This window comes from Gracilinanus agilis, chromosome 2, assembly GCF_016433145.1.
Source record: "Gracilinanus agilis isolate LMUSP501 chromosome 2, AgileGrace, whole genome shotgun sequence".
NCBI classification, from domain to species: Eukaryota; Metazoa; Chordata; class Mammalia; order Didelphimorphia; family Didelphidae; genus Gracilinanus; species Gracilinanus agilis.
The window spans coordinates 581957922-581973204 of NC_058131.1; the positions used below are offsets into that span (position 1 = coordinate 581957922).

General features: G+C 38.0%; 1 protein-coding gene across 1 annotated transcript in view; it reads right to left on the reverse strand.

Annotated features, from left to right (window-relative positions):
• Positions 1-12911, reverse strand: part of FAN1 (FANCD2 and FANCI associated nuclease 1) — a 42374-nt gene extending 29463 nt beyond the window's left edge. The window contains exons 1-4 of the mRNA XM_044665399.1: positions 12857-12911; positions 11433-11561; positions 9204-10692; positions 5742-5882 (exon numbers count right to left, since the gene is read on the reverse strand). Of these exons, the coding sequence (XP_044521334.1) occupies positions 5742-5882; positions 9204-10557 (1495 nt within the window). The 5' untranslated portion in view covers positions 10558-10692; positions 11433-11561; positions 12857-12911. The remainder of the gene's footprint in view (positions 1-5741; positions 5883-9203; positions 10693-11432; positions 11562-12856) is intronic.
• Between the last annotated feature and the right edge of the window lie 2372 nt (positions 12912-15283).

Here is a 15283-nt window from a genome sequence, read left to right on the forward strand (position 1 = left end):
CAAACATTTTTTTTTTACCAAGATCTAGGCTATTCTCACAACTAAATGAGCAAATAAACTATAACTTATGCGGTACGACAGAATATCAGATGGGGCACCAACTAGGAAGTCTCTCCTCCTTGGATCCACATAGAGCCTGAGTTTCATTCCTTTGACTCTTGACAATTTGATTTCCAAGAGCTACTTATCCAATCACATATATGTTTGTGAAGGATCCGAATTTAACCATTCTACAGGGGCTAACTCCTAATAACACACACACACACACACACACACACGTTTCCTTTTCTCCAAACTAAAATTCCCAAACTTAGTGAAAGGTCTGAGAAACTGAGGTTTATCTTGGCAAAAAAAAAAGATAAATGATATACTATGGTAAAATTGAATGTAATGGACCTCTGTACCAGCAGCAATGCAATGACCCAGGACAATTCTGAGGGATTTATGGTAAAGATGCTACCCACGTTCAGAGGAAGGACTGCAGGAGAGGAAACATAAGAAAAACAAATGCTTGAACACATGGGCTGAGGAGGACATGATTGGGGATGTGGACTCGAAACTACCACACCAATGCAACTACCAACAATTTGGAAATAGGTCTTGATCAAGGACACATGTTAAAACCAGTGGAAATGTGCATTGGCCATGGGTGGGGGAAGTGCGGGGGGTGAAGGGGAAAGGAGGAGCATGAATCATGTAACCATGTTAAAAATGAATATTAATAAATGTTTGAAAAAAAAAGATAAAATTGTGGGGAAGGTCTTAAGAGTGAGCATAATAGCTGTCTACAAGTATTCAAAAGGTTATCGTGTAAATGGAATTAGATTTATTCTGCTTGTCTTTAAGCAAAAAAACCTGGGAGAAATGGGTATAAATTGTAGAGCAAAAGACTGAGGTTAAGAAAAACTTTCTTTCTATGAAAGGAAGAGACAGCCTCAAAAGGACATTATCATAAATGAACTTCGGAAGGCTGGATGACCATTTGGGAGACGGGAGGGAAAGAGAAAGGAAGGGAGGGAGGGAGGGAGATGTGTGTGATTGATTACATAACTCTTGGAGACAAAATCCAATTCATATTCTGTAATTCTGTGAAGTTCTGTTTTTGTCTAGTTTCTAGTTTTATTTGTTTGTCTTAATTATAAAAGCTTCTCATTCAAAGGGAAAGGAAACAATTATTGAGCTATACGAAGGCCATTTATTAACCACCAGCTATGTGCACTATACTAAGCAATAAGTTACAAAAATAAAAATGATCCTCTTATTATAAAATAATTAATAAAAATGATCATATAGCTTACAATCTTAAGCTTTAATATCTTAGGAAGCCATGTCTTCCTTGTCAGTGTTCCATCTACTGATACAATCAACCTCAAAATCAGTGTTCATGAATGGCAGCGTCATCATCCACCCTCACCCTGCCCAAAAAAAAGACGGAGTGGCCAATATTGTAGAGAAAAATTTCTCACAAATAGATAATACTCCTCCTCAGACAACAGATATACAATCTGTACTCAAAGCCTTTTAAGCTTCCTAAGTCTTCCCAAAATCTATTCCACTGATATAAACTTTAAAAAAAATTAATCAACAAACATTTATTAAAGGCTTATTAAAATATGCGAAGTACTGTGCTATAGACTAAGGCAAATACAAAAAACAGCAACAACAACAAAACAGTCCTTCTCTTCAAGAAACTTAGATATTAATATGAATCATGTAGTCATGGGAAAATATTCCAAATCTAATTAATTAATTAAAAAAAAGAAACTTAAGATGTTAATGGGGAAGAGAACATTTAAATAATTATGTATGTCCACCATACACAGAGAATAAAAGAATGTTAGAGGAGAAGACTCAAGTAACTGGTGGGGATCAGGAAGGCCTCCTGGAGAAGATGGCTTTAAGCTGATTCCTAAAAGAAGCCGGGGATATCCAGGAGCTGTGGTGAAGACAGAAAACATTCTAGGCAGGGGCGAGCCAGGGCAAAGACAAGGAGGTGGGAGATAATGAACTGCAAGAATAGCAAGTAGGAAAGTATTGTTAAGTCACAGAATATATGGCAGGGAATAACACCCAAGAAGACTGGAAAAATAGGAAGGGTTCAGATTATGAAGGGCCTTGAATGTTAAATATAAAAATTATTATTTGAATCACAAGGTAAGAAGGAGCCACCATACTTATTTTCCTGTCCTTGGGAGACTTTGGAATATGGATTAGAATGGAGAGTCCTGAAGCCAGGAAAGCCATCAGAAGATTACCGCAACAGTCTAGTCAAGAGAATGAGGGCCGAGCTAAGGTGGTGGTCATGTGGGCTGAGAGGAGGCATACAAGGGATGGCATGAGGATACCAATGACAAGATTTGGCGGCATGTTAAGAAAAGGTATCAAAGTAAAAATGCATAATATCCAAACGGATCAGAGACGCCCTCCGTGCAGGAGTTCCCTCCAGGGAGGCAGACTGCAGCCTGCTCCTGTGGTCCCGCGTGGGACTCTCTCAGGGATGTGAGCGGAGCACTGTGACCTTCCACCTGCCATCCCCTGTGCTGCCACAGGGCCGGCCTCTCTTCTCTTTCTGTCATACCCTTTTTTGATGAGAAGCTTTTCTCCTGTCCTTCAGGCCCACCCACTGGCTACAAGTTGCAATCTGTTCACACCCACCCTGCTCCCTTCCGTCGCCTTCTATGTGGCATTCATCCGAACAGGCAGTGTCGTTCCAAGTCTTGCTGCCACAGAGCAACATTGGTAAATGTTAATATTGAAAAGATGGGCCTTTCCTGTTATAGGAAGTTAGGGGTCAGTAAAAGTGCTCTCCATTTTCCTAAAAGCAATCCACCGCCCTCCTCTTCAATTCTGGGCCAATTCATCATCCAGCTGTATGTTCTGTCCAAGATCAGTTTCTATATCAGTGGTTCCCAAACTTTTTTGGCCTATCGCCCCCTTTCCAGAAAAAGTATTACTTAGCCCTCTGGAAATTAATTTTTTTTTAATTTTAATAGCAATTAATAGGAAAGATAAATGCACCTGTGGCCATCACTGCTCCCCTGGATCGCTGCAGCACCCACCAAGGGGCAGTGGTGCCCACTTTGGGAATCACTGCTCTATAGTGTTTCCATTCAGATCCATGTTGAAAATGAGACAATAGACATTTCATTTATTTAATCTTCCCTGTGAGGATGGGCAGGACATACTCCATTGAGTGATTATACAACTTTTCCCAGAGGCTCTACAAAGTCTTGGAGCTTGATACAATCAACACTATCTGAATTTAAGACCATCTGGAGGGCTTAACCACCCACAGAGACTCTCTCTTCACCCTGGAATCTGTGTGGGATCTCCTCCAGCACAGAGGTAAATACTTTGGCAAGCATGTGGCTCCTTTTTTATACCCCACCTGATGTTTATTATCAAAAGGTCACTGAACAGCATTATTTCTATTTTTACATCTTCCAAGGAATACTGAAATAAGTAATATAAGGATAGGAGATACCTTATTGTAAAAGAACCTATAAGGTGGCATTACATTCTATTGAGTCAAACCTCAATCCACAATAAGCACAATAGGATGCTATATTCCCTATGTCTTTCCATCAACTAAGTTACTTAAGATGTTGTTTATTACTGAATATCCTCTGAGAGGGCCTGATGGCCACTGGGCTGGAGGTCCAAAAGGAGACCCAGGAGTCACAGCTGAATCAGATTTGGAGTAAGAACAGCTAGCAAGGTTGCTTCCTCAAATGCAGGTTCAGAGGCAAATTCACCCATCAGAGAAGAGGTAGAGCCTTTGCCACCGTGAAGCTGGCTGCTGGGCAGAGATCCAGAAGGAAAACCTGGGAGTCACGGATTCAACAGAAACTCATTGCAGGAAGTACAAAATGTGGCTATCTTAGAAGGAACAAAGTCAGTTCTAGCTACTCAGGGAGCTCCAACAGGGGTGAGGGTGGCTTCTTACATCATGGCTTCCTTTTTCCTTCCCTTAAATCCTAGGCTGCCTACACACTCATGGTAGGGCTAGCTGAGAAGAGCAACAGACTGCTCCTATTGCCTGAATAAAATGGAAATCACTTCTTGCAAGATGGATGACCTTCAGTCCTTCCCCTCTGCCCTTCCACTGTACAGTCTATATCCACAAGCACTGTTGTCTGACCTGCTAATGTACCCTAACGATCCCTTAATTTTGCCATCCACTCAGTGACATACCCTTAGGATTCCCAGGCCTTTCTATCTTTCATGAAACTGAATTCTTTCATAAGTGTTGTTTCCCCCAGTTAGACTGAATTCCTTGAAAATAAGGCTAGCCTTTCTTTTTTGATTTGTATCCTCAGAGATTAAATGCACAGTGCTCAATTCATAGTAAATAAGCACTTAGTAAAACACTTAATAAACTCAATATTTTGAGAGATGAAGGAGTGGTAAAAACTAAAAATCAAATTTTAGCAGCATTTTTAATTTTAGCTTGGTTCAAAACTTGGGCTTTTAATTCTACCATTATAACTGATAAGAGCCTTTGAGTGGCTGTTCAGATTCCTGACAGAGGAAGAAATCAGGATCAACTAAGTTCTTCCTTTCTGTGGTATTTGCTAATGCAAGCATCCTTGAGTGACTTTTCTCTGTTCCAAGCAGCACATTATCAACTGGGATCTTTTAAGAGCATAGAATACTGAAACTGCCAATAATTCAAATAACCAGGGAAATAATATTTATTGACTACCAAGCAGAAATTCATGCTGAATTAATGTTATTCTAAAGCAATGCAGAAAAGAATTAGAAATTGAGGGGATATCCATCAATTGGGGAATGGCTGAACAAATTATGTTGGTGGCGGAATACTATTGTGCTATAAGATATAAGAATATATACAATATATAATATATAGATATTTAATATATAAGAAAAGATGATTTCAGAAAAAGCTGAAAAGATCTGCAGGAACTGATGCAGAGTGAAATAAGCAGAACTGGGAGAACATTACACACAGTAACAGCAATACTGGATGATGATTATCTGTGAAAACTTGGCTACTCTCAGCAATGCAGTGATCTAGGACAATTCTAAAAGGGGAACCTCCAGAGAAAGAACCAAGGAAGTCTTTCACATAGAATGGGATAAAAATCTGTCTCTCATAAGAAGTGCTAAGAACCTAGATAGAAGTGAGTGCTTTCCTTTTGGAACATCCCTCCTCCTCTACAAGCAAAACCTTGGCCTTTCACATTTCAAAGGCCTTGAGGGGTGGAGTCGCACAAGATCCATCAAATCTTGTAATCTACAACCCAGTAATTAACTAGATGTCTAACTCACTAATAAAGTAATCTACAACCCAGTAATTCACTTATCTTTTAAAGATGTCAATGATGAAGCTGACTGACCAGAATAAAAGGGAGCAGAGGAGAGGGGTTTCTTTGATTGGAGATCCTATAAACTGAATCTTTGGACTCAATACTTGGACTTCCTTATGCACCCAAAGCTGGGTCTTTCAAGGAAAGAACAAACTGCTGTCTCCTACTTTGGCTTCTAAGCTCCGTGTCTGTGAACTCCTTTCAGTGGTGGGGTCCACTGTCCGCAACTTCGTCCCACACATCAGTGTATTTATAGTTTTATTTTGAGGTTTCGGTTATATATGAGTGATCTTACAATAATGACCAATGTGGAAGTGTGTTTTGCATGACAATAAAAATAAAAATGTTTTAAATAAAATAAAAGCAATGTACATATTAAGTTCATTTCACATTTCTTACTATTAATCATACCTGTCTGCAGAAAGCCTACTTGCTTTAATTCTTCAATTGTTGGTGATAAATCTGTGTCAATCTCTCCATAATCCAGCTTGTTAGTTTTTATCCATATTTGCTTGCGTTGAAAAAGTCTTACATATAACTTCTGCCCATTTGCTACAGTAATTAAAAGAAAAAAAATTAAGTAAATTAACTTTCTCCATAAAAATATTAAATTCACTAATAGCTAGCATTCAGATAGCACCTACTGTGTGACAAGTACTATGCCAAGTGCTTTAGGAGGTAGATATTATTATTATTCCTATTTTAAAAGTATAGAGAATTGAGGCAAACAGGTCAAGTGACTTGCTCAGGGTCATACAACTAGTTAAGGGTCCGAGTCTAGATTTGAACTCAGGTCTTCCTGATTCCAGGTTCAGTACTCCTTCACTGTGCCACCTAGATGCTTGGAGATTTCCATTATTTTGCAGGTATGTATATGCAAATATGTTCTTTAAAGTAAAATTGTTTACAAGAATTTAAGTACCTCTTTAAAGAAATTCTTAATTTCTTTTGGAAGTGGTAACAAGATTATAGGGTTTTGAATCAGGAAGGAATTTAGGTCTCATTTACTCCAGCTCTTATTTTACAGATGATGAAATTAAGGCCTTTTATTTCAAGTAGAATTTGTTTTTAAGAAGGAACATATTTTATTCAAATAGAAAGAATCTTCTTGTACAAGGGAAATGTCACTGAGCTTAGTGGATCTGAGGTCAGGAAGAGGTGGGTTCAAATCTTGCTCTCTGTATACTAGCTGTGTGACTCTAAGTCACTTAAACTCAGTCCTTAGCTGAATCATAAGTAAAATGAGAGAGTTGGACTTGATGGCCTCTGAATTCCTTTATACTTCTATAACCCTATGATCACCATTTCTGGATTCTGAGAATTAAGTGAAATCACTTTATCATAACCTAAACTTAATCCATCCTTGTGTTTACTGCTACTTTCCTTAAAAGGGATCTTTCTGACCCATAAAGTATCAAACAAGTCTTCTTTGCCTCAACAACTGCTAAATTACAATACAGTTTAAAATTATAACAACAATCTTCCTTTTCAACTTTTCCACTAAACTAAGAAGTCAAGTCAATCTTTCTCTTAAAAAAAAAAAAAAAGAAAAAGAAAAAGCTACTTTTAAAACTAGGACCTTAAGAACTCAATTAAAGTTACTTATAGCATATAATTAATTTATTTTGATATTAAAAATTCAGAACATATAAATATGACCATCACATTGAGATGAACCTTCTAATTTCAGTTATAGTTTATCATAAGGATTCTTAAACTTTCAAGCCATAAACCCCTTTAGCAGTATGGTTAAGTTTATAGAACACGTCTCAGAATAATGAGTTTATTTTGTTTTAAATTTACAACTGATAGAAATGCTAGATAACAGATACTGATAAAAAATAAAAATGTATTTTTCCCATTTAAATTCATGTATCTCTTAAATCTAGACTCAAATTGGACCATATAATCTTACCTTCAATTTTTATAGAAATCCAATGCAAGACTGAATTGGTTTTTTTGGGTAGTTAGATTAAATATTAACATTTAAACATCAGATTTTAATAAAACAAATTTTTGTTCATGAGAAAAATCTTTAATTGCAAACCAAAGACATTGCTAGTTTTGTAAAGCATTGGTCTAGGAATCAGGAAACCCTAGTTCTAGTCTTAGTTTTGCCACTAACTAGTTGTGTAATCCTCTCAAGTCACATTCTCTGGACTTTGGTTTTTTCATCTACAAAGTGAGGTTAGACTTTATTATTTCTAATGATTTTTAGAGCTCTAAGATTCTATAACCAATCAGAGAAATTAACAACCACCACATTCCTTTCTCATTTTCATAAAAACAACAAAAAGAATTAGTAGTGGGTTTCAAGTAACACAAAGAAATATAATTATAAAAGAGATGCCTTTGAGAGGGGTTCAGAAGAACTAAACATGTACAAGTTTCATTAGGGAAAATGATCAGACTTCTGAATTATAGTGCAGCATACAACACATTAACTATTCAAACTGAATTCATGATAATTCTCATTAATTCAGTCTGCACCAGACTATAGAATTCTGAATATCTTGATAGGATAGTAAACTTGACATCATTATGTCCTTATTCTGTTGTGAGGAAAAGAAAGGAGTAGAGAGGGATGCAGGATAGATAATAGAGAACAACTATCCCCCAGAGATATTTATACATGCTAAGATATAAAATAATTAGGAAACACTAAAAGCATCACCACACTGAGACCTACAATAGAACTCTTCTTGCTCATCAGCAATATTTAAATATTATTAACTCACTTGTATGACATTTATGCAAATATAGGTTACTTGTACATTAGAGACTACTAAGGCCAGAGTCAGCCTCCTGCTATTTCCTGCAGACATTCCTTTTATGTAAGAAATCTTAAAGTAATGTCTTCAAATTGTACTATTCAATTCTAGATACAACTGACTTTCCATGAGTAGAGAAGCAAGTTTTAAGAACCTATTCTTATTTTTATTACTCTTATGACTTTACACTTTCCATTTTTTTTCATCTTTACTTAAGAATAAGTCCAATGGTCCATGCTAATATGACATCTGCAAAAAGGAGCATTAAAAAAAAAAAAGCAGGCTTCTCTTTATTTTTTTTCCTATAAATAATAGAATTTATACTTTCCTAAGTTACACTGCTTTGTTTTAAAACCCAAGGTTGTTTTACTTCATTTTTTTTCCTTCACTTAAATGATTTTCATTAAAACTGCACTAGTACCTATAAAGCATATAAGTATTAGTAGTCACAGGATCATTCTCTTACATATGAAGTTCTATGGTCTAGAACCTGTTAATAAGGGGCAGCTAGATAGCTCAGTGGAGCCAAGCCTGGAGACAGGAGGTGCTGGGTTCAAATTTGACCTCACACACTTCCTAGCTATATGATCCTGAGTTAACTTAACCCCAATTGCCCGGGCCTTATATTGTTTCTGCTTTGGAACTGACACTTAAGTGTCAATTCTAAAACAGAAAAGTTTAAAGAAAAAAAGGACCTCCCTGTTAATGAACAAGCTATTATTTGTTCATTGCTGACTTTTATAAGCTACCATCTATTATATAAATATAGTTCTTAAAGTACTATACTATTTATACACATGGAAGAATCTGAACTGAAACAATTCTTTTCTACAAGAAGAAATAGTGAGGGCAGCTGGGTAGCTCAGGGGATTGAGAGCCAGGCCTAGAGATGGGAGGTCCTAGGTTCAAATCTGGCCTTAGACACTTCCCAGCTGTGTGACCCTGGGCAAGTCACTTGACCCCCATTGCCCACCCTTACCACTCTTCTACCTTGGAACCAATACACAGTATTGACTCCAAGATGGAAGGTAAGGGTTTAAATTTTTTTTTTAATTAAAATGAAGAAGAAATAGTCATCTTTTGGTTTTTTCTTTGTAGATACCTGATAGTTTATAAAACTTGGTTATGATTTCCATATCCTGTTCATCAAAGAGCTTCAGATCATCTTCGTTCTCAAAAACTGCTTTTAGTACCATGAGGAAATTCCTAAGGTAGTATGGATGCTCCAAAAAATCAGAGGTCAAGTCCAAATGACAACTACCTTGACTTATTCTTTCAGATTCATCATCAACTGGTTCCAGTTCTTTACTGGAATCCAAATAAGCAGAGTCATGAATGATTTCATTTTTTAAGTCGACGTGATTTTTCTTCATTAGTGTTTTTGTGTTATTCCTTTCAAAATAAGTGCTTACATGACTATTACATGTCACTGCCAAATTAGCTTCCGAGAAAGCATTTTGGGTCCTCTGAGTTTGGCCTTCTGAAACAGCAGTCATTATTACTTGATTATATCCATTTGATTGTATTATATTCTCATTTCCAGTTTTGCTACTCACAATTTCAAAATTCTTCTGTGTCTTAAGAATATTCTCTGAAGTTGACAATGTATTGCCATGAGTTTTATCTGTAAAAACAAGTGTGGAAACTAATGTTCCACATTCTTGGGTATCAGGCTGGGTTTCATTTTCTATCTTTTCTGTATCTTCTAAGGCATATTCACAAGTAGTGCTTTCTTTATCAAGGGATCCAGCAGTCTTTGCAGAAACAAAAACATTTTCCTTTTGAGATCCACTCCCCAAAATCTGATCCTCATCCCCATCTGTGGCAAAGTTGGCTTCCACTTCTTTAACAACTGGAGGAATTGGACTTTGTGTCCTAAGAACTTCCTGTTTCCCTACTCTCTCATTTTTAGCTACCAATTTTCTAGCTTCGATGTATCTCCTAGACAGTTTTGATGAGAGGCTTCCTAAGGGAATAATTTTCATTGTTTGAAGTTTCAATTCCTCTCGACTACTGCTTACTAAATTATCATTATTCTTAAAGTATGGACTAGTTTTCTGTGTCATGTTACTTTTTGCAGAATTACTTTTGATGTGGCCCAAATTTATTTGGGGAGGTAAAGATTGCTTTGGAGGTGTATGCCCTATAGTTGTTTCAGCTAAATCAACTAGAGATGGATTTGAATTTACTGAGCTATCAGATTCTGTTGTATCATTTTGAATTACTTCATCATTGTTCTGTGGACACATTTCATCAATGTGCCTATTTAAGCCATATCTTGATACCATTTGACCACAGATAGGACAAGCAAGTTTGGCTGGAGGTACATTGTTAAAAAATGAAATAACAGAATTGGATTTAAATAGAGCTTTTTTAGTTCTGGTTTCATTCTTGTGATTTTTACTTTTTGACAAACTTTTACGAGGTCTTTTTCCTTCAGGAGATTTGTCTGACATTTTAAGAACAAGAAATTCTATACAACATAGATTGCTTCATATAAAAAAGAGTAACATATGACATTCTAATTCTGAAGTTATAAAATGTGGAATTCTGTTTTGTTTCATATTCTTTGCCTGGATGATTTCTTTTTCCTACAAATAAAGAAAAAACTGATTAGAAACATCTAGTAATTTAACAAAAGGGAATAAGTGGGAGAAAGCCCAAATGTTTTAAACACTGAATGACAGGGCAGCTTAGAGAAAATACTGCCTATATAGTCCCTAGTCTCATTCTGCCACTTACTGTGAACTTCAGCAATCTACCTAATATTTCTTTTCTCTTTTTATTGCTTTTGATTTTACATCACCTAGACTCCCCCATGCATTCTACTCCCTCATCTCTCCCAAAGAGTTATCCTTTTTAAAGAAAAAGAGGATATTTGATTACAGATTTTTTTGGGTATACTTATATTTCAAAGAAGGTTTATTTCTAGGGTTAGCTGGTTAACCTGTTCAGTAGAATGAATAAATCCTTTTCATAACACCAAAAAAGAAAGAACGAAAAAGATGAAGAGAGAAAAAGTTTGGCAAATCTGATCAATACATTGAAAAAAATCTGATATTACCTGTACTATTACACTCTATGGACCCCCTACTTCTGCAAAGGAGTTGAGGGGAGGGTAAAACCCACTTTTCTTATTTGTAGAATTAGTTAACCTAGGTGATCTTTAATACTGCTACCAATTCTAAAATTTTATGATCCTGAATTGTTAAAACAGACTTATTTGAAAATTTTAAGAACCATAAACTGTTTTGTTAAATCATTCATATTTCTGAACTAAAACTGCATAATCAACAAGAACATTCTCTTTATACATCAATCAGTTACATACTTTTCCAAAAACTTTTTTTCTCCTGCCCATTCTTTGGAACAGCACACATGTAAAGGGAGAAAATAGCAAATTTTTATTTTTTGTTGCTCATATTAATCTGAAATCCTTGTAAAAACTTCCAGGTACAACCTGCAGAAATGAAAGGTAGAAAAAGGTGTTGAGATGTGAATATTCAGTCTCCAGAGTCCAATAGCTACAAATAACTAATCTTCTGAATTATCATACAATTAATTTTTCTATAAGAATTCAAACTCCATAGAATAACTGAGAAACCACAGATCCCAGTAAAGTAGGATATTTCTCTAAATTAGAAGATAAGTCATTCTTCAGAGTCATAATCTTTTTCCTTTAGGTCAGCTGAATGGCACAGGGGGTGGACAGAGACTCCCTGGCCTCCTACTAGCTGTGTGATACCAGGCTAAACTTAACCTGTTTGCCTCAGTTTCCTCAACTATAAAATGGGTATGATAATGGCACCTGCCTCCCAGGGTTGTTTTGAGGTTCAAATCATATCTTTGCACGGTGTCTGGCATGTTGTTTTTTTTTAGTTGTGTCCAACTCTTTGTGACGCTATTTGGAGTTTTCTTGGCAAAGTAACTGGATGGTATGCCATTTCCTTCTCCAGTTCAATTTACAGATGAGGAAACGAAGACAAACTGGGTTTAAATGACTTGCCCATGGTCACACTGCTAGCGTCTGAAGCCAAATTTGAACTCAAGAAGATGCCCCAGGAGGGCGCTTTATCCAGACACTGCATCACACTGGCATATATTCGTGCTTTCAATCCAAGTCAGTTCAATCCAGTAAATGTTTACTGGATTGAACTGGCACATAGGCTTAATAAATGCCTTTTGACTTGACAGGAGAGTTCTACGTCGCTCCTTGGGGCTACTTCACTTTACTACTAGTAAACATAACAAATCTATATTTTATGTTAACTCATCCATAGGTATGTTGCTTTCTCCCAGGAAAACCAGATCTAGGTTGTATTTATTATTTGGGCACGTGTTCTCTTCCGGCCCCCAACAGAAGGCAAGCTCCTGGACAGCAGGTAAGTTTCATTTGTCTATTTCCCCAGGGCCCAGCACAGTGCAGGGCCCACAGCAGAATGCAGGACAGACTCTATAAGGAGATGGGGCTGCTGGGGGCAGGAAACGCGGAATAATTACAAAAGGGGGAGGGTTAGCTAAGATTGGGGGCAAGCAGGAGACGGATAAAGGATTCCCCCTCCCGACCCCCACAGCGGGGTAAAAGTACTCGATCTCAAACGCACCCCATGCGCGCGCCTTCAATTACTTCTCCAATTTCCCTCCCGCCCCGCCATCCCCGTAGCGAGGGAGAAGGCCAAGAATTCTCGAGAAGGGGACGCAGAGGCGTAGGGATAGAATGGTCCGCCTTCGGCCTCGCGGTTCCCCTTTTCTCACCTGGTTCTGCGCTCCATTGCTCCCCAGACACCCTCAATCTATCTCTTGCTCTTGGCTCCTTCAGTCGCGCAAGGCACAACAGGAGGAGCCTCGAGCAATCGATCCCTCTGGCTGTAGGATGGAGTTTTCCATTCCCCAATCAGTCAGTTTTCTGGCCACATCTCGCTGACACTTTCAGAGCATCTATGAGTGGTGCAGTGGTTAGAGTGACGTGCCAGAAGACACAAGTTCAAATTCAACCTCAGGCAATAGTTCCGGGGTTGAACAGTAAGGTCGGTTTATCCCAGCCTTAAATGCAAAGTGAGGGGAAAGAGAGGAGGTGGAATTAAACGAGATACTTTTAAAAGTGCTTAGTAAAGGACTTATAAACGCTTGTCTTGGAATGAAAAATAATTTTAAAATTGGAGACTGGGCCTGGAGTCAAGAAAACTTGGGTTTAAATTCAGTTTCAGTCATTTACTGGCTTTGTGACCTAGGCAAACCACCTAGTTTCAAGGTTCTTCGGGTGTGAAATGAGCATAATGCTGGTATCTATCTCCCAGGGTTGGGTGAATAAATGAGATGTAAAGCACTTTGCAAACCATAATGCATCATATATTCGAGGTAGTATTAGGTATTATGTCTAAATACCACAAAAAACTCCATGGTGGACCTAAGGAACCCCTTTCACCACCTTGAATTTATTCTGCAGCTTTACAAACTTTTTCAAAATTGTTCAGGGCACAGAATTAAAAGTTATCTAGAGGACCTCCAGGACCCCACAAGATTGTCCAGGGGATCAAATGAAATAATGAGCAAAATACATTTCCCAAGTGTCAGTGATTACAATGTCTGCGCATCTTCCACATACAAGTTGAGCTAGGCTGACTCCCTCATCAAAATTGGCTTCCTAGCTCATGTGTTTGCCTGGCTGGTTTCTTAAGATGGAAAGCAAAACCTAAATTTATTTTTTTTCTCTGTAATTTCAACTTCACCTTTTCTAACTGGAAATTCTTTAATTCCACTTGTTTAGGTAAAGGCTATGCCCACTTACATACTGATTTCAGTTGATGGCTCAGAAGTTAGACTTGAAGTCAGAAAAATCAGACTTCAGGTATGACTTCAGACACTTACCAGTTGTATGACTATATATTAATGTTTTTTATAATTCTAAAACTACCTATATAGTTTCCTGCACTGTAAAATGGAAATAAATAGCACTTTCCTCCCAGGGTTGCTGTGAGAATAAGATGAGATATTTGTAAATTGTTTAGCACAGTGCCTGGCATATAGTAGGCACTATATAAGGATTTTATTTCCTTCTCCTCAGCCTTATTTAAGATTAGCACTGGAAAGATTCTGCTGAGAATCAGCTTTAATAGCAGATTTAAACTATAGATGACTCCTCTAGTTTTCCTCCAGATCAGATTGTCAAAAACTGTTTTTCATCATTCATCTCTAATGCCCCATATTAGAATATATAGGGGTTCATGAAACCATTGTTAAATTGAATTAAAACTATGAAAGATGATGTAGATAGCACTAAAAGCATCTACTTTTCCAACAAACCTTGCCATTTCACTCCCCTTTCTCAGTTCTCTGTTACTCATCCTGTCCTCTACTGATGGATCCCTATAACTGCTTAATTTAGGTCTCCCCAAGCTCAGTGAGGATCCAGCAGTTTTGAACAGGGCAAATTAGTTTTCAACTCCATGAACAGAAAGCCTTTCCAGTAAAATGCACCAGAGGAGCAGTAAGGGAGAATAGGGAAAAAAAAAAAAAAAAGATTAAAAGTTTGGAAACTACTTCCTTGGTTCCTGTTGAGTTTTGATCCCCAGCTTATGCTTTCCCAAAGCCATGGACTATATCAGTAATGGCAAATCTATGGCACTGATTCCAAAAATGGCACACAGAGCACTCTCTGTGGGCAAGTGGTCACCTTCCCCATCTTTATCCACTCCCCCCCCCCCCCAAAGGTTATTGCTAGAAAGGCAGAGGGACTCCAGTGGAGAAGCCCCCATCCCCCTTGTGCCTGATGACACTTTTTCACATCTCCCACCCCTCTGCCCAGCAGCCCAATGGGAACACACAGGAGGAAGGTGGGTGGCTCACAGGTGGCAGAGCTAGAAGGGGAGCAGAGCACTCAGGGCCATTCCCCTCCCTCTCTCTCCACTCTCTGGGGACATTCCTCATTTCACCAGCCACTCTGCCCAGCAGCCCAGTGGGAATACTTTCTCCTTCCCATGTGGGGGTAAGAGCTGGGTGAGGTACATCCAGCACTCAGTGCAGGGCAAGGGCAAGGCACTGGGTGTTGAGGTTGGGGGGGCAAGGGCCCAGCGCTGTCTCTAAAAGGTTCACCATCACTTAGCCCTGACCAATGACTTTGCACATCTGCTATTAAAGGGAGGTTAAGAGGAAGGTATATATACAGCAATACATTACCACTAA